Below are 20,344 nucleotides of genomic sequence, written 5' to 3' on the forward strand. Positions count from 1 at the left end.
GCGGGATAAATAATTTCTAGAGATTCGAGAAATTTATCCCGCAGCCAATCGTCTACGTCCGACATTGTCGTTGTCGGATGTATGAAATCTCAGCCTAGGTTATTGGTTTTTTGTTTTTAATATTTTTTGCAAATATTTGTACTTATATTTATATTTAACAAACATTTTTATCTATTATTTGCTTATGATTTTGTAATTTAATTTTAGATAAAATCGTTCAAGCCTGAAGAGAAACATGCTGTTCTTTTAATTGACGAAATGTCTATAAAACCAGGTTTACAGTACGACAATTCAATCATGTCAGTTGTTGGTCGACCTACTATGAAATTATCAGGGGGATTAGATAGTTCTGATAAATTAGCAACGCATTGTCTTGTTTTCATGTTGTGTGGTATTTCCACAAAATGGAAACAATCTGTTGCTTACGAATTGACAGGTAATTCAATCGATTCAGAAGAAATGTATAATAAAATTATATCCATTGTTCAAAAAGCACATCATATCGGATTAATAATAAAAGTAATCATTTCTGATATGGGACCACAGAATAGGAGTTGGTGGAATATTATGAACATAATAACTGTTGGAAAATATTGTAAAATTAATAATTATATTGAACATCCATATAATAATCAAGATAAATTATTCATTATGCCAGATTCTGTGCACGTGTACAAAAATGTTTCATGCTCATTAACATCAGGAAAAAAATTTTATTTAGACGAAACTCTGGTAAAAAAGTATAACTTACCATCCAATGAAATTTCGCTGACACCTATTCGCGAGGTTTTTAATTTAGACCAAAAAGATACGTTAAAATTGTGCCCATATCTTAAAGAAAGCTCTATAACGCCATCCCATTTTGAGAAGATGAATGTATCTTTAAGTGTAAGTTTATTAAATAAAAGTGTCGCGTCCGCTATATTGTTTCATATAGCCAATAATAATATAGCTGGTGAGCATAAAACCACTGCCTGGTTTTTGAATATTATGTATAAATGGTTTAAACTCATGACAGGTCGCTATCAGAAGCTTGCACTATCTTATTGTAAAGTAGATGTGTATAAAGATAATATTAATTTTCTGCGAGATTTTCTGGAGATTGTTCGAGGAATTACAGTCTCGAACGGAGGATGGAAACCTTTTCAAAGTGGTTTATTACTTTGTACTCAGACTGCTCTAGATGTGCAAGCTGAATATTTAGAGAAACACAATTTCAAGTATTTATTATTAGGAAGGTTCACTCAAGATGCCTTAGAAAATCTATTTTCACAAATTCGAGGGAGAAAATCTGTACCGGACGCTCGTGAATTTAAACAAGCGTTTAGACTTGTTTGTTTATCACAATATCAAGCAAATATTAATCGTAGTAATTATTCTGTTATTGACTCTAATGATCTTATTACTTATTGTAATGAAATAAAACAATTAGATTCTAGAAATTCCTCTGCAGAAGAGAGATGTTTGCAGAGCAATGAACATTTATGGGATGTAAATATATATCAACCATTGCTTGAAAATGAAAAGGAAACTGATTTAAATAATACAGTTCAAGCTGCATTATATTATTTAATAGGTGCATTATTATTAAAAATAAAGAAAAATTTTACACATTGCAATAATTGTTTTAATGTTCTTGTGACTACGAATGATTCTAACAATTCTAGCTGCAATAATAATCTAAGTTTTTATACAAAGTTAAGAGAATATAAAGAAAATATTTTAATATTTCCAAGCATGGAGATATATAATTTAATATGTAAGTGCGAACTATTATTTCGAAAAAATGAGACTAACTTACTTTTTAATGTATTAAAAGTCAATGATTTTATAACAATGTTTTTACAAGAATATTCGATAAACTTTATTCCTTCGTGTCATAATATTGGTTATAAATTTATAAAAAATTTTGTAACAACAAGAATTCATTTTTCTTTAAAAAAAGTAAGCAGTGATGTAAAAAAAGCAGCTGGTCATAGCAGTAGAAGTGTTGCGATGAAAATGGCCATAGCAAATGGAAAAAAACATAAATAAAAATTATTTTTATATAATTTACAATTTTATTTTCTTTTCTACAAAAAATTGGATTATACATACAATTATATACAATTGAAACGGCCGCGTAGCGTGGAGTCAAAATGGCAGCTTTTTTCCCCTAAATGCGTTACTTTGTAATCTAGTGACTTTAGATACGACCACCAATGTAGAACCGGGGTAACCCCAATTACCAATTACAGTCGAATTTGAGGAGAATAATCGACTATTATGATTGGTCAATTTCTTACGAATTATGCTACGATACGACCAATGTAGAACCGGAGTAATATTTTGTGTGCGATAGCCCTAATTCCTGAACGCACCCCAATAGTACGCACATGGCGGCATGGCGCCGGTATCTTGTCTAACCTAACTTGAAAACCGCGAAATAGAGTATTAATCGAATCGCTTGTTAGAGATTTACATGTTTTATAAAGTGATACAATTCCACATTGTTCCACATAGTTTTTGGATTAAGGCTAAAATACATGTTTCCTTGAGATAGTTATTAGGATTTAAAGAAATGGATCGTACAAACATGGCAAGTCCGTTAGGGAGGACGTTAGCTTCCCCTAGAAAACGAATGTCAATAATTCAATCACTGAAGAAAAATAGTTCGTAAGTTTCTTGCCACATAACACTTACAATTATACAGTGTGTTTTACGAGTAATGCTTCTTTACTCATAGAACAATAATATGTGAATTTTATTCAGACAAGAAATACTTGTATAACAACTGTTTATATCATGTTAGACTTTATTGATTTAGATGGAATTTATTGTTTTAACATAATCGTATTGTATAACATTTTGTTTCATTTCAAAATAACGTTATTATTCTAATTATTTTATTTCAACTTTAGCACGACGAGCGTGTCTGGACGGACAAATCAATCTGTACAAGTGGTATGCAGGACACAGAGCCACACGGTGGAAAGCTTTGGTTCTCCATTGCCAGTTTTAGTTACGGAGGCATTGACATTTGTAGATCGGAATACGGCTGTCAGCGTTAATGTATCTGTGGATGGTTGGGCCTGGCTTGTCTATGGCCGCAAATTACTTGTGTGGCAATGTAAAACCAATATTCACGATCATAAGCAAAGAAGAACCTTTAAGACCCAGTGTCGCGAATTGTTGCTACCTCAAAGTGATTTGGCTCATAAAGCGGATTGCATAGCAGTCTGGGTACCACCAGGTCACCAGGTATCGAAGAAAGATTATATTATATTACCACTTACAATCTTATCTACATATCTACAACAAGTAGATTATCTTAGTATATTACATCGATTATTTTGGTTGTTTTTTTTAATGGAGAGGGCAGTGTTTCAAATAATTTTAGTTTCAAGAGAAAAAATTTATACAACATTGCATACAACAAATTTTGTGTCACACGTGTTTATATGTGTTACTAGCTTTAAGTTGTTCGGCGTTGCCCGTCAAGGAATCCGTGAAAACACATTTTACCCCTTTTTACCCCATTAGAAGGAATATACTTCCTGAATTTCATGTAGATTGTAGGGGTTTGGGCTGAGCGTTGATGAAGTCAGTCAGGACATTTGTTTATATATATATATATATATATATATATAAACAAATAAATATATCAATAATGTTATATATATATATATATATATATATATATACATATAACATTATTGATATATATTTTTTAATAGAACAATATAATTTTGTCACATAATTTGATTCTCTCCAACTTCAATTATTTTTTTATCTAAATGCAGTTATATATTTTCTTTACAATTAATTTATTTTATTCTATGCATACTATAGGTAAGGAAAGGTGAAGATACAGATTTTCTCTGCTATCTGTAAGTAGAGTTACTATGAAACCTTTTGTAAGCCGAAGTTACGTAATGAAAAAGCAATTATACCACTAGTTTATATAGAAAAATTTTTTTTAAAGAACAAAAATTTTCTTTGAATTTCTTTCGGTTAGCGAAAAGGTCCTGATGTAAATCTTTTGTAAAAACGAAGTAGTGTAAAGAAAACTTTCAAAAAGCGGAGAATACTTGTACTTTGTATTTTATGTCGAAATAAGATATCAAATATCTTTTAATTTTTTATGATTTAGCTCTAATACTTTTATACGATTAATATGCTTTTATAGACTTGATATTTTTATGTGGATTGATAAGAGAATCTATGTAAAAAAAATAAAAGAACATTCATAATACATTCAAATACATTCTAAAATCTTATAGAAAACAAACGGTTTAAAAAGTTGGTTGCTCGTCTAATGTTTTTTCGTTATAAAATTCTAGAAAATTTTTTGGAATCTTTTCTGAGAAACAACTATTTGAAGATTAATTATATAATATTTAGGATGATACATTCCAATTGGTTTTGAGATTTTTCTGATATTTCGTGAAGAAATATGATTGAGAAGTAAAAAATGCAAAACTTTTGTAAAAATATTGTACGTACGTATATATGAAAACTGTGTGCATTTTTGTTCCATAGGTTCCTAGCTGCATGGCAGTCTCGCCGGAAGGAGTGGTGCGTTTCTGGGCGAGTGTGGCACACGAAGGATCTTCCGTAGAGACTAGCGCTGAACTCGCGGGACAGGAAGTGGATTGTCTTATACACATACCAGGCCATGGATGCATTCTAGCCACGACTACGTGTACGGTGGCGCTCTTACAGCCACAGTTCAACAATGGAAAGAACCAAATTACGTGCCAGGTACTTCGAACGAGTCAGGGATGGCTCGGCGGTATAGGTCGCAGAATGACCTCCCTTATTTTCGGGGCGATACCACAATCGCCTGTCACGGAAACGAAACTGGTGAAAGTCACGTGCACGCCACTGGACGAGAGAGGCTCGAGAGTTCTCATTCTCGCCGGGTCTTCCCTACAGTATTGGTTTTTTTCTTGTAACGAACAGGAGAAAATGGAATTTGACGAGGACATTACTCATATCGTTCAGCAAGCATTTGCAAGAAAAATTTGGGAGTCAAGCCCTCAAAACATGAACACGTGGTTCGTCGATATGCAGACATGCGAGGAAGGAATAGTTCTTTTAATGGCGGCCCATTGCGCCGACATATCCATACAAATTCATTTTGCACTTGGATTATTACCCTTGGTCGGCACGACATTGTCAAACTCGTTTAAATGGTTTATACCAGTGAAAATCGACCCAATATTTTATCACAACGATATAGAATCGAGGCTAGTTTCCTATCATTTCATATTGTGCGGTTGGGAGGCAGTTATATACAACCAGCACAACGTCCTCGTAGTTAACACCGCATCTGAAGTCGAGCAAGATAAGATCGATCTGGTGAGAGGTGGCGAGGATGGTATACTTGGCGGTGCTATATGCTCGTCGACTCCAGTTTTGTTCACAAAAAGTATTGGTCTCATATCCATTACGCCGGTGGACTTTGCGGTGCAGGATTTTAATACCGGGTACACAGATACCACCATGAGCATGGACTACACCTACAAAGTGAATCAAACCGCCCAGAACTTTTCCACTCTTATAAGCAACGATGAATTACATGATATGTATTGCAGCTCGGATGCGGCTACACAATTACGCGCCGCCTTTCTTCTAAGTTTGCGACAGAATAAGGCGCAATGCGACGAGATTCTTTCGCAGCTGTTTCCTCTACAGGAGGATCCGGTAATGGACATCGACGCTACTCTCGACACGCTCGTTTTAAAGGTCGCGAAGGATTTGATCGATGATTATCCGGCGAACGATCCGAGATGGGCTCATCACAGAGATCTGTCGATGACGGTGAACGCGGTCACCTCTATGCAAATACCGCATCAACTAGAAGGTAAACAAAAGGCATTAGATCTCTTCGTAATGTTTTTGAAGGAGCACAACTTGTGGAACAGGTTCTGCGCGGTCACATGCAGGGGAACTATCATGTCTACGTCCCACATGCTCGGGGAATACGCGGAGAAAATAGTCGCGGCGTTGACTCTGTACAGTCTACAAAACAGATATGCGGAAATCGTAGACGCGGTCGTAGAACAGACGTTGAGTCAGAAGGAAGCGTACGTGTCCGACGAACTTACGGCGCGTGACGTATTCTACCGCGAGGTAAGCACGGTGCACCTGTTCCTACCGATTCTGGTGGAGAAGACCGTCGAGGTCACGCAGTCCGAGAGACCTTTGCAACAGGTCGGCCGGTACATCGTGCAGGTCAACGCCATTTTACTGGCCGTGTTGTACGAGGTGGTAAAGTATCGTCAGTACAACGCTGAACGCTTTGTCCCTGCCAAGTTTTCGAACGAGATAACGGAATATCTCCCTTGGACGGCCGCACCGGGTAAACACGGCTTGAGAAACTGCCTCAATACGATGCAAAGCATCACCGTTAAGCACGGCGTGACCGCGACCGGCGACTCCACCGTGAGAAACGAGCTGTATGAACAACTGGTCAGCTTGATCGATTTGATATTGGACGGAAGAAAGTGTCATTTGGAGAGCATTCGCGGCACGGAGAAGTTCGAGGTTCTCTTGAAGCAATACGAAACGGAACGCGCCAATCTGATACAGCCGCTGATAAAGGAGGAGCAATACGATAACGCCGCTATGCTCGCTGAGAAATATTGCGACTTTCCCTCGCTCGTGCAAATCTGTGAGTTGACCGACAATAAGAATCGGCTGGACGGGTATGTCGAGAAGTTCGCGGCGCAGGATTTCGCCGGCTTCTTATTTTCATGGTACGTGAAGGATGGACGTCAGGGGCAGTTGGTCGAGAGATGCAGACGCGGCGGTACCGCGGAGTTGACGGAAAAGCTGTCGGAGCATCCAACCCTGTCCTGGGTGCAAGCGGCACTGACCGACGAGCTGCGATTTGCCGCCAATACGCTTCACACTTTGGCGGTTCAAGAGTCCGAGTTGGTTACCCGTAAAAAGTCGATGCTCTCGTTAGCCAAGATGGCTCTACTCGCGTCGGACGACCCGGAGGATAAGGTGATAGACTGCGTGAAAACGATCGACAACGAATTGATGCTTATAGCTTATCAGGAGGACCTGCCGGCACAAGTGCTCTCTACGTACGGCTACGACATCAAGAAGCTGCGAGTACTCACACCGAGGGAATTAATTATGCTGTACACCTCGAGTGACAATGTCATTGCCAATGAGTACGATTTCAAGAAGGCTCTCGATTTGCTCGACTACGTAGAGCATGAGGAGGACAAGTCGTCTCTGAGATTGCAAATTTGGGCACGCGCGGCTCGGCGAAATCAATGGGACAACGTAGAGAAGAATCCCGATCAACAAGTTCAAGAGACCCTATTTTTCAAGTTGATGGATCTCACGTACTTCATGGGTAAGCTACTACATTTGACAAGGCATTGATAACACTATTCAACAAAAAAATGCACAAGATCGAAGATAATCGTTTCTTGAATTTTTTTAGGCGATTCCGTAATCATTTCTTGTAATCTTTTAGGTGATTTCGTCTACCAAATTGCTCCTATCATGTCACGATTTTGAGAAATTTGTGATTAAAATGGCAAAAAGAGATATTTTAGTGTATTTTGATATATCATAATTATGATATGTAACGTGTTGGAGAACGTTTTAGTCCAATCAAAATTAAGTATGTTATTAATACCCTCAGCCCTTAAAAGAAATGTGTTAATTATGTCGAATATAGTTAAAAAATATTCGTGATTAATATAGAGTCTAAAAGTGTAAAAGTTGCGATTTACATATGCCATAAAGAATCTATCAAATATTTTTTATAATTATTTTTTAAACTTAAGGATTTTTTTAGGTTGTTAAATACTAATCAGATGTTAAAGAAGATGATAAATTCAACATGATGGGTGTCATAATTAGAGTGTTCAAAATTTTTGATATAATTGACATACACGGGTTTTTCATACAATTTAAATTTGTCAACTTTGACATCAGATTGGTATTCAGCAATCTGAAAAACTCTTAAGTTTGAATAACATAATTGAAAAATATTTGATGGATTCTTATAATAGCCTATATAAGTTGCAATTTGGATGCAACAGAACCTATATTAATCATGAATATCTTTTTAACCATTAATCGAAACAACAAATTCCTTTTAAGGGCTAAAAGTTCTACTAACATATTCAATTTTGATTGCAAAAAAATTTGTTCAACACGTCACATATCGTAGTTATAATATGCCAAAATACTCTAAAATAATCTTTTTTTTTCAAATTTAATCGCCAATTTCTCAAAACTGACGTGATAAAACAATTTGGTAAACGGGATTGTATTTAACATCCAAAAAATAACGGAAAACAATTACTTTCGTTCTTGTTCTCGAAAAAAGTCATTTTTTTGTTAAATAGTGTAAGTATTTTAACGAGATAAATTGATGTTTACACTTTTGCCGTTTAGGTGGGAAAGCGGATGAATTTTTGCCGCATATTGATATGCTTCTTAAAGAACCAGAGCTCGGGGAACTTGCTGTTTCTAGTAATTTTCAATTTCTTATAAAATTGATATACGAATATGCTTATCGAAGTTATTGATGTATAAAATATTCACGAGTATAACCGCAATTATATTTTTGTACGCAATGAAGGAAAGAAAAATTGTATGCATAAATATCGACTTGCGAAGCAACGATACTACTATTATCACCACTACATTATTATTTCTATGTTACTAATGACGCATTAAAATTTTGTCGTTAAGTTCGTTCATAATTATTTATGTCGATTGCTGTGTCGATTTTTTTACTTACGTTATAAATTGATATAAAAAAAATATCGTATCCTTAAAATATAATATAACTTGACACCTTAAGTCGCTTTAGTTTTATTGAACAAGATCCTCATATGTTAAATACAGCTAATTGTAAATATAAATAAAGCGTTACAAATACATTTATAAATATCTTTTTTTCCGCTGAGTTGTATGTATTTTGCATCCTTATGATATATCTCACTTGATCCGGTGATTTACATTCCATTTCTGGAACACGAAAATGAGATATAAAAAATAAAAATAAAAATTTATGTAACGAAGAAAATTTAGATCTTGACTTTTTTATCCGAGTATAGAGACGTTACCTGCACATTTGTAAAAGGAAGTGGTGTTTTGTATACGGAGATATATGTGAGGGCAGCGTATATCAATGCATGTATAGTTGTCGATTAAGTTAATCTCCTTATGCGCATTAAGCTGTTGACATGCCATAGTTTCTTCACTATTGAATTGATTCCAAGAACAAGCTTTTATCGTTCCGTATCCAAAATTATGGACCTGGCAGAAATGTCAATAAATCACGAATTATTTGTCAAAGCATATAATTCTGCCAAATAACATCATTTCATTCTATTATCAATAGTTGATCAAAATTAGAAGCATTTCGATAAATTTTTTGTATACACTGTCGGCCAAGAGTTTGAGATCATTAATTGAAAATGTTTACTGTATAAAATAAAATCACAAACTGTGCATTATAATTTAACTAATTTATAACATATATAACCCATTGAGTCCTAAGAAGCTCCTAGACACTTCTGTTTTAACGCAATCTTAATCAAAATTTTTAGATCGCAATTGATATTTAGGAATAAAAAGAGTTGCTCTTTCCAAAAATCTAATTGGCGATAGGGTGGAAGATATTTAAAAAAAAAATAAAGGTTGAAAGTAGAAGTAAAAAAAGAGAGTGACTCCTGTCTTTTAACTGACAAATATTCAACTAATAAATGAGTTCGTTTATCTTTTTGAGTAGAAGTTTTGTTATAAATTACTCAAAGAATAATTACAATATATTGATTTTATCTATTCAAAAAGATAGATAAAATTATTTATTAATTTAATATTTGTCAGTAAAAAGAGTTCAGTTACTTCCACTTTCATAACTTTACATATATTTTTTAAGATATTCCACCCTATCACTGACTAGATTTGCGAAAAGAGCAACTCTTTATACCTCTAAAATATTAACTGCGATCTAAAAATTTTGATTAGGATCCGAGTTACAAGGATTTAAAATTTAAAGCGTATAAGAGTCTCCTAGGATTTAATGGTTAATTAACATTTTTTTATTATTTAATCTATTGTTTTATGATGAAATAAAAATAATAATATTAAATGTTTGAGAGTTCGATAAAAAAATATTTTTTAGATAGAAAGAATATTAGACACTTGTTTCGTCAAAGTAGCTATCCTTACATTTAATCACTAATCTAGGTATTACTAATTTAGCTATGAGTTAATTTTTTCCGACGGAAGACTCTTCCATTCGTCTTCTAAAATAGTCTATAACTCAAGAAAAAAGGCTTTACGAGACCGTAATCCATTTTCTTGAAATTAAATGATGCTACGTTTAAACCACAACTATGTTAAATATATGCCTATTTACTTTCAAGTTAAGAAAAAATGAGTAAAGCATGAATCGGATTTTTAAGTAATATTGCACTGAAATATTTTAAAATTTTATACATGGTCTCTCAAATTTTTGGCCGACAGTGCCAAAAAATTTTTTGCATTTTTATTTTCTTCGTAGGAGACAAAAAATGATATAATTCCTTAAAAATACTGACTGTAATTGTTATCTTCATATTAGCTGTGTGTTGCGAATGCAACATGTATGTAATTGATTTTGAAGGACTTATGTAATTTTCTATTTTATTCTTGAATTTTGATGGTTCTGTGTCAAGTTTCGACACAGTTATTGGCTTCAGAGTTCGCGGCACTAAAATATAATGCACGAGTATTTATTACAAACATATTATAAATTATACGTATAAATATGATTAATTTGTTTGCAATTATTTGTTTTGCAATAATTATACAATACTTACACGTTGACAGGTATTGTGCGATGGCATCGATATTAGGGCCAAGTATTAAACGATCTTGCTCTGATAATACAAACGGTTGAAAAATACGTGAATTGTATTCCGACACATAATATAAAAAATATAGATCTGTAATATTATAAAAATGTTGACTAGGATGTATTCGAATATCTCCACTATATAAATATATTTATTTTGTTCTCGTTTTATATTCTCTTATCTTTTTTTTCCAAAACACGAGGGAATGTTTATTTACTTGTGAGCAAAATGACCCCTGTTGAGCTGGCCCCCCTCTCATCTTGCAGAAATTAAAAAACAAGCACAAAATTACAAGCTATTTATGAGCTTTCAAAGTTCATATCCCGCTAATTAAAATTTTTGAGCTCGTCACACTGGGCAGAAATTTAATATTTTTTGTGGGGGGGGGGCTGAGTCAACGCCCCCCATCACTTAAAAATAGAAATATTGAATCAATCTTTGCAGCAGAATTAAGAGCTATTTATGATGAGCTTTCAAAGTGATATAGTTTCGATTTTTGAGCTCACCCCTTTAATCCCCAAGCAACCCTTTAGGGGAAACCGAGGCGAAGTTGTCACTATTTTTTTGGTGCCGATTTTTAACAACAAAACAAATAATTTTAGTAAAATGTGGTATACCGTTGTAAAGAGTGAACCCTTGGCTACAAAATTTATACGGACATTTTTGGTCTACGTCACTTTGTTCAACTGGTATAGAGTGAAAACGACAAAGGTGCAAAAATTGAAATGTCAAAATTGCCGGGGCGGAGTCGTCACTCCATTCTTGGACTGAATTTTTATTTAAAATTCATAATTCCGATCATGAAAAATGATAGGATACATTTTATTAATTATTTTTTAATAGAAAAATGGAAACATTAATTAAAAACACGATGGCGGAAAATAATTACAAGAAAAGCGCACACACTTATGTGCCCTCCGCTCGCACGTTTCTCGTCAGCTCTATTCTGTCATCTCTGAGCACACGCAGCACATATTATCCAAGTCCTCGCCGGTATCTGACCACTGCTGCTTCTTTGACTTTGATTTTCGCCCGAAGCCTCCATGATATGGCTTGGTGACGACTTCGCCCCGGACACAAGTTTCAAGTTCGGTCGCTCATAAAATATTAGAAATCAATGAAAAGAAAAAAACCACTGGATTCGTGTTCAGCATGCATTACTCTTTAGAATCACTTACTTTGAGAATCGGAGACACAATAATATTTAAGATATTACAAACTTTCGACGCGCAAAAAATTTTACTTTTGACCTCCGAAAACACGTTTGTTTCGATAAGAATCACAACATGGCACATAACCTCACTAAACTCCATTGGTCACGTGGGCACCATAAGCCGCGTTTACAGTATTAATGACGAGTTCACACAACATACAGATTTTATAGCGTTTTTCACTGGCAGAACTGGTGCGCACTCAGTGCACATTAAAGCCGTTGTACACTGATTTAATCTCTAATATTTAAAGTAAAATGCAAATATTTCGACTGATAAAATACCCAGTACATATTTTGCCAAATAGTGCAATAAAGAATATTGACGATTTCATGATTTAACCCGTTTATATTAAACATACACTTTACGTTGGTTTGTGTACGACGGCTTTAATGTGCACTGAATGCGCACCAGCTCTGCCAGTGAAAAACGCTATTAGATAATTGCAATGACGACTCCGCCCCGGTGACGACTTCGCCCCGGTCTCCCCTAATTGATGCAACTCAAGAGAAAAATGTTGAGAAAAGTAAAAATACATCGTATCGTGGATGTAGCGTATAAATTCAAAGAATAAACTCCTAAAATACGTGCATTTTGATTATTGAGCTATAACCCCTTTGCGAGAAAACCACTCCACATCTTCCCGGCATAACAGAGAACTGTACTTAAAAAATGAAAGAAATTAATTATTTTACGACTAAATATTGTTTACTAATTTATGAACTCGCAAAATATGCGCATTTCGATTATTGAGCTAGAATCCCTTCGCAAGAAAACCACCTCACAGCCGGGAAGATGTTGGGTGGTTTTCTTGTGAAGGGGTTGTAGCTCAATAATCGAAATGCGCGTATTTTAGAAGTTTATTCTTTGACTTTATACGCTACATCCACGATACGATCTATGTTTACTTTTTTCAACATCAAAAATCGAAACTATATCACTTTGAAAGCTCATAAATAGTTTCTAATTCTGCAAAGATTGATTCAATATTTCTATTTTTAAGTGGTGGGGGGGGGGGGATTGAGTCAACATTGACTCAGCCCCTCCCCCCTACAAAAAATATCAAATTCTTGCCCAGTGTAACAAGCTCAAAATTTTTAATTTGCAGAATATAAAAGCTCATATTTGCGGAATATTACAAGCTAAATAGCTTGTAATTTTGTGCTACTTGATTTTTAATTTCTGCAAGGAGAGTGCCAGCTAAGCTAGCTCAACAGAGGAAATGTAAAAAGTAGCGATGGCGGATTAAGTATCTTACAAGTAGATTCGAATCTGTTGGCGTAGTTTCAAACTCTGTATGATTACTTGAAAAAAAAGCAATACTTTCAAATAGATCTAGACGAAATGGGTTTGAACCCTCTATGAGTATTTCGAAAAACAAAGGATATTATTTCCAAGTGGACTCGAACGTGGATTAAATAGGTTCGAATCTTTTATGAGTACTTTACTAGAAATTTTACGTTTCTTCGAATCAAAACGTTGATGTAAAGCGATAATTATTACAATATATTATTTTTTGATAATTACAAATATTAGATTATCGATCGTTGAAATTAAATATAATAAAAATATGATTAAAAATATAGAATAAAAGTTACTTAAATTCCTTACAAATTACATTCTTTAATAAATTAACAACTTTATTCTTAGAAGTTTTTAATACTATACTTGTAAAAATTCGATTCTTTACGATAGAAACAACTTATAAATACATTTCGAATTCTGCAAGTACTCATTCTAAAATTCCGAAAATTCGAAATTAGTCGAGATTGATTACTTCGCAAGTAGGAATAATGTATGAAATATTACTTTTTATGAATTTTACTTGAATTCTAGAAAATAAAACTTGATTATCGGATTCGACTCGGATTTTCAAGTATACATATATTGAACTTGATCTCATTTCTAGTAAAAGAGTACAGAAATGTGTTTATTACCGGGATGAAGATGCTTGATCTCTTTTAATAATTTTAAAATTGTCTGTTGCTCTGATTCAGAGAACTGAGCCAATGGAGCTAATATCACGATCGCTTGACCGAGACTCCCTATTGTATGTTGTTGCCATCTTGCTTCCCAGGTTTTATTCAGATAATTGGATATTGCATTCAACGTTGTAACGAGATCTATACGCGTAGGCCCTGTATAAATATATATGTAATATTAGTCATACTGGACAACAAACGATATATGACAACAAACAATATAGAGAGAACTTGCATGAAATATTCCTGAAGTTAGATATAGCGTAATAAGCAAGACTAGGACTGCTTGTTACATTGAGCAACCATTGTCCTGATATACCGTGTAAAATTCCCATTTTTGAACTATACATCGATACATCCAAGTCATCTATTAGTGCTCTAATTATAAAAGGAAGATTAAAATAGAGTTATCGATTTAATTGCGATTAATAAAATCATTATCCTTATTAGGTACGTTTGAGAAATAGCAAACAAGTCCACTCGTCTCGACTTACGCGACCAAATCCATTGTGTATTCCTCAGTCCAACTACCGTCGAATACGATCAACGCTTCTACTTGTGGATAACGTTTTCTGTTTCGACAGAGTAATTCTGTCAGGAGGTGATTGTTTGCGTAAACTGAGAATTTAGCAATCGCATGATCGACCAGTCGTTTAAGAGCTTCTGGAGATTTGAATACGATATCGTTATGGTAGGCCAAAAGATGAGATGCGGCGTATGTCTGTTACAAGTGATCCGTAATAATAGAGTTTACACTTTGACTTGTTTGGCGCATGTTGTATTTATATTATATTTAAATGCGTATATAGAAAAAAAACCTGCTCGTCCAAAAGCGTCCTGGACACGACGTACGAGAAAGCCTTCTTCCTGTCACAGACTTTGATGTTTTCATTAAATAAAGTTATACCGTCATCTGAGTAATACATATCAAGAATTTGACTCAAACGAAGACTGTAAAAGTCGTTCACCCAGGTGTGCACCTTACTCGCTATGATGAGACCTATATATGAATCAAAGGTGAAAGGGTAGTAAATAGCGCTTGTAATCATATAATACCGTACTTTTCTATAATAAAAGGACGTGATATATTTGTCTGCAGATATGTTTACCATCGATATCACTGACTATTTTAGCACGGGTGGCATCAAAATAGCCATTTTGATTTTTTAAATAATAAACACCGGGACGCATAGTGTTATTCCAAAATCCAGTGGCTCCAAGTTGCATATCGGAGTCTAATATAGGTCCTTGATATACTACCATCTCCGCTAATTCACCTGAAAAGTTTATCTCATTTTTCGATTTTAATTTCAATTAAGATTAAAGATCTAAAATGACAAGTGACATTGCAATTTAAAATTCTCCACCTGCAATTGTTGTTAGCCATACGTTGTCTAATTTTAGATCTGGCTTAGGCGAGGAAATATATGACATTGATCTATCATGAATCATTTCATTTCTTGGTATAATAAAGTCAACTTCTTCGATGTGAGTTACGCTAGCGATGGTAACAGGCCTTTCTAACGAAAGAAAGAAAACATTTTGTAAGGGTTAAATATATATTTGAAATTTTTGTACTTTTTATTATTCTATTATTGTATTTTTTAAATTATTTTTTATTATGATGTATGGTTGTAAAACGAGCCGCATGGCCAAATCCGCTAAGAACAGTTTTTGAAAGTGTCTGTTGTAAATTTCGTTGACAGAATGCTAGCAGAAATATAACAGATGAATCAGGGCATGTATTATGAAACTTTTCGAAATGGATTCCGATCAGAATTATTCTTTTTTCTCTAGAAAACACAATAGAAATCTATAAGGGAATAACTAAATAATTCTGATCGGAATCTATTCCGAAAAGTTCCGCGTTCTGCTAATGGAATATAATGGCAGATTGACTGCGGAAACTGAGCAGAATCTGTTGTTTAAATGATGTATTCCATTTAAATGTTTACGAAATGACAGATTCTGCTCGATTTCCGCCGACAATCCGCTGTCGAATTATATCAACAGGCTCTGTCGGCAAATCACAAGTAGATGATACAGGATCTGTTACAATATCTGAGCAAATCTGTTACCAATCTGTTATCATACTGTGGATAGTTTGCTTGGGGAAATAAGTCTCTTAAGTTTCTAAAATATTTTTACGAATACAATACCAAACGTTTCTGTGTTAACGATTTGATTTAATCCAACATTCTGATGTTGAAGGGAAGCAGCAATGGCTCCTATAATAGCACCTGGAGCAATAGTTCCATACGACGTAAGAATCACTCCGTATTCCCTCGGACAATTCCATAGATTAGCAAATAAAACTCTACCTATATCACAATTCAGTTTAATTCAAAATTTTTTATAAAAATTATATATAGTATAAAAGTATTTGAACATAAATGGCATAAAAACGCATTACTTGTTAACTTTTGACCGATCTCTTCACATAATGTACTCGTGCCGCGTGAATCTTCTTTCATTATTGTATTTGAGATAGCTTGATGTAAAGTGCACTGTTCTATCGCTGTGAGTGCATCGAACGGAAAAAGTTCCGGTTTTCCTGGAACCATTTCCTTTATCAATTTATATTTGACACTTTGTCTTCCAGACTGTCCAAAAGGAAGTATTCCATCCCTTTCTTGTACATCTTTATAATGTTTGATGCCATCAAGCTTAAATCTAATACGTATGAAAAAAGGAATATAATACATATGCATGGAGTATATATTAATAATACATATATAGGGTAACTCCGGTATATACGCCGCAGCTAAGGGAAACTTAATTTATCGAGTACTATTTACTATGTTTAAGGCAAATGAATTATACCAATAAAAACTTATTTATACTGTCTACTACTATAAAAAAATAGAAATATGAAATATTCATTCTTTGTATTTAATGAAAAAAACTTTTAGAAATCTTTGCATTTTTGCCATATATCCCATAGAGGTGGGATAAATGACATTCATGGGTGAAATATACGCCTTATAAAAAATTACAAATAATGTTTATAAATAAGGCAATAAAATATGTCATATTAAGTTATAAAATGTGTAAAAAGTTTATTAAGGTGTAAGAATGATAAACAAATTATAAAACTGAAAGATTTTAAAAAGAAAATAGAAGAACGATAGATGCATTAAAATTTATTGTTATACGATCAAAAAAAAGAAGGAAAAAGAACACACAGGAGATTTTGATTTTTACGGAGTGTCTATGGCATAAATCCCGCACGCTAAAAATTTCGATCGTATATCCTAAACAGGTGGAATTTACAAGATATCAAGCTAAACAAAGAATATAAGAGCTATGCACTTGTATTTTGCTGTATTCCATCCTTTACTATCCCTCTACACTTATGTATCATGAAATAAACCTTTTACATTCTTTATACAGTAATCATTTTACGTAGGTCGTAATATCCCATAGAGCACAAAATGTTTTTAAAATATTTTTTAAATATTTTTTAGGAAGATTAAAATAATTCACAAAAATATTTTTTGAATGTTTTTATGTCCGCCAGATCATGTCAGAAAAATATTTTCAAAAATATTTTTATAAGATTGCAAATAAATATATTTAATAATATTTGTAAAATCTTTTAGAAATATTACTTCAAAAAATAAAATATGTTTAACCCAATAAGTAATAATTGTGTTTCATGTTTGAAAGATTTTTTTAATATCTGTAAAGTATAGGTACATCTTTTTTTTTATATATTTGAAAAATATACATATCTATCTTGTGAATGTCATGATTTTGCTTCGCCAGAGACCTGCTTATATTAGCCCTCAACTGAAATTTACTTACGAGTTAGTCTTACCATTATGCGCCGCCTAGCAGCGTCGTTCCAAACTAGCACGGAAAGATGCGCTATCATGCATCTTTTAATTAAGAATATTTCATAATATTTCAAAAATATTTGAAAAAAGATTTTAGAACCAATAATAGATTTAAAATATTTTTAAATATTTTGGAACAAGATTATAAAACAATAAATATGTTGATTTAAATTAATATTTCAAAAATATATTTCAAATATTTAAGAAAATATTTCCTGGGTGATAAAGAAGAACATTTTTATAAATATTTTTAAAAGATTCTCAAAATATTCTTAAAAATGTTATCACAAAAGGTTTTTTAACTTTTTTAAAATATTCCTAAAACCATTTTAAAATATTTCTTGCAATATTTTTATAGAAATATTCAAAAATATTTTTTGAAAACATTTTGTGCTGTATGGGATATGATCGCGCTACTTACTACGGTGAGAAATCGATTCAACTCACGACAGTTTCGTTAATATTAACAGTAAGGAACTGAAATTACAACACAATACTAATATGGCATAAAGGCACATAACAATGTGATTGCGAGCAAGTATCTTTATTCTTTCTATTTTTTCTGACTTCTGCGGCGTAAATCCTCGCGCGGCGTAAATACCGGAGTTACCCTATGTATACATACATTGCACCAACGCAATACAAAGGAAGATCAAAAGGCCTTATAAACAAGTTGAGTTTATAAATTTACACAAACTTTACAATTAATATTATACATATACAAATATTACATATCAATAATATTACATATATGTCCTTATATTCTTCCCTTTCCATATATTCCTACTTTTCATACATTTTAAATATAACATATGTAATAATTTATCAATACTTTATCGTATATAATATGAATTATAAAATTTGTTAAACTTCTTGGTAAAAATTTTTCTTAAAATTTACGTGATTTTCCAGAAATTCTATTTAAATTTCAGAATTTTTCACAACTTTAATATAAATTTTATACTTTTTAGAAACATTTCACAGATTTTATATACTAATTGAAATGCTTTTCAGAAATGTTGACAAAGTGTCTATAAAAAATTTACGTCACGTACACTATAGATTTTAGTACTGGTAGTGAATATGGGAACGTATAGCCCTCTTTTCTAAAATTCTTCCTACATGTGAATTCTAAAATATTCCAAGATTTCTCATTCTATATTTTCCGAAAATACATTCGCAAGACACGACATTCACGTTTACACGATATTTTATGTTTGTAATTAGAAAATCGGATATTATTAAATCGATTAACAATGTAATACATAGTCAATAGCAAACCAAATATTTTTCAAATTGTTTTTCTCAGAAAATACGTACACATTTTGTTTTTTACTAAAAAAAAAAATCAAAATAATTTATAAATTGTTCTGTTAAAGTATTGTTTAATTATTATGCAATACATATGTTTCAGTCTATTACTTATAAAAATGATCACGCGTCAAAATAATAATTATTTTATAAAATGTCGCGTTTATTTTTTGAAATACTTAAAAGTATATTAAATATTCAAATTTATAGATTTTTCAAAGTCAGATTTTTTTACAATAAAATTATTATATTTATTTATTATTATAATTTTTCGGAATATACATATATGTTGAGTACCCTCAGAATATTCCAAATTAAATTTAAAAAATATGTGAAATATCTTCTGACTATGCAACGATTATGCATGTCCTTTGAATATTCTTGAAAGATTCAAAATACGGATATGAATGGAGTGTTTTTTTTTTTACTAACATTTGAATATACTTTTACATTCTGCAAATATTTCGGAATATATCCAGAATATTTTTAGAATGTTACTTTAGAATTATTATTTCATTATGAAATTCGTATGAACGTTTTATTTCTATGAATATTTCAAGAATATTTAGATATTTATATATTCAAGAATAGTATTAGCCTAGATGTTATTTATGAATTTGATTTACGTCGAAAGCTTCGTACCTGTGCATCAGGGAGGATGACATTGTTCTGATATCCATCGTAGCGTAAGAATATGTCTCTGCTTTGCGAATGATATCCAGCAGGACGCGCATGTTCATGGGAAGGTGAAAATCATGCATGTTATTATTCACGTAACATTCCTTAAACTCGTCCGGTATGCGGAGTTGAGATTCCGTCGGACTTATTCCTGGGAGAAAGTTTGAGATGTTGACAATTTGACGCCGAATATTCATATATTCGTCAATTATCGTGTTTTATTTAAATGATTCACACCACACCCTCGTTAGCTTCTTATCTTACCATAGAATATAAGTAAAATTATGGAAAAAATCCATCCTCTTAGTGACAAGATATTGCCGCTTGCGACGCTCAGTATAACGCTCATGTTCCACCTGATTCGTATACTTTCCAATGACTCACGCACACATCCATTGTGCGAGAAGATATAGTAAGATTACGTTCTACTTTAATGCTGATAAGATAGCTGTGAC

At 33.0% G+C, this 20,344-nt stretch overlaps 2 protein-coding genes across 3 annotated transcripts; one reads left to right on the forward strand and one right to left on the reverse strand.

The window, feature by feature from the left end:
* The first annotated feature begins 2,307 nt into the window (after positions 1 to 2,307).
* On the forward strand, positions 2,308 to 8,903 carry Nup133 (nuclear pore complex protein Nup133). Its single transcript, XM_071724881.1, has 4 exons — positions 2,308 to 2,655; positions 2,901 to 3,240; positions 4,522 to 7,357; positions 8,413 to 8,903. Exons 1-4 carry the CDS (start codon positions 2,561 to 2,563, stop codon positions 8,544 to 8,546), a joined length of 3,405 nt encoding a protein of 1,134 aa, XP_071580982.1. The 5' UTR covers positions 2,308 to 2,560; the 3' UTR covers positions 8,547 to 8,903.
* Positions 8,820 to 20,292, reverse strand: LOC139785723 (uncharacterized). Of its 2 annotated transcripts, XM_071724883.1 has the most exons (14): positions 20,154 to 20,292; positions 19,854 to 20,040; positions 16,475 to 16,734; positions 16,221 to 16,382; positions 15,429 to 15,581; positions 15,171 to 15,338; positions 14,880 to 15,061; positions 14,556 to 14,782; positions 14,297 to 14,439; positions 14,017 to 14,217; positions 10,833 to 10,958; positions 10,572 to 10,723; positions 9,090 to 9,282; positions 8,820 to 8,991 (listed from the first exon to the last, which is right to left on the reverse strand). In XM_071724883.1, the coding sequence occupies exons 1-14, from the start codon at positions 20,236 to 20,238 to the stop codon at positions 8,852 to 8,854; spliced, it is 2,379 nt and encodes a 792-aa protein (XP_071580984.1). In that variant the 5' UTR covers positions 20,239 to 20,292; the 3' UTR covers positions 8,820 to 8,851. The 2 variants fall into 2 exon arrangements, with proteins under 2 accessions (XP_071580984.1, XP_071580986.1); XM_071724885.1 differs by lacking the exon at positions 20,154 to 20,292 and having other exon boundaries at positions 16,475 to 16,615; positions 19,854 to 19,985.
* Between the last annotated feature and the right edge of the window lie 52 nt (positions 20,293 to 20,344).

The sequence above is a fragment of the Temnothorax nylanderi genome, unplaced genomic scaffold (assembly GCF_030848795.1).
Source record: "Temnothorax nylanderi isolate EJ_2023f unplaced genomic scaffold, tnyl_v1.0 TNYL_tig0871_pilon, whole genome shotgun sequence".
NCBI classification, from domain to species: domain Eukaryota; kingdom Metazoa; phylum Arthropoda; class Insecta; order Hymenoptera; family Formicidae; genus Temnothorax; species Temnothorax nylanderi.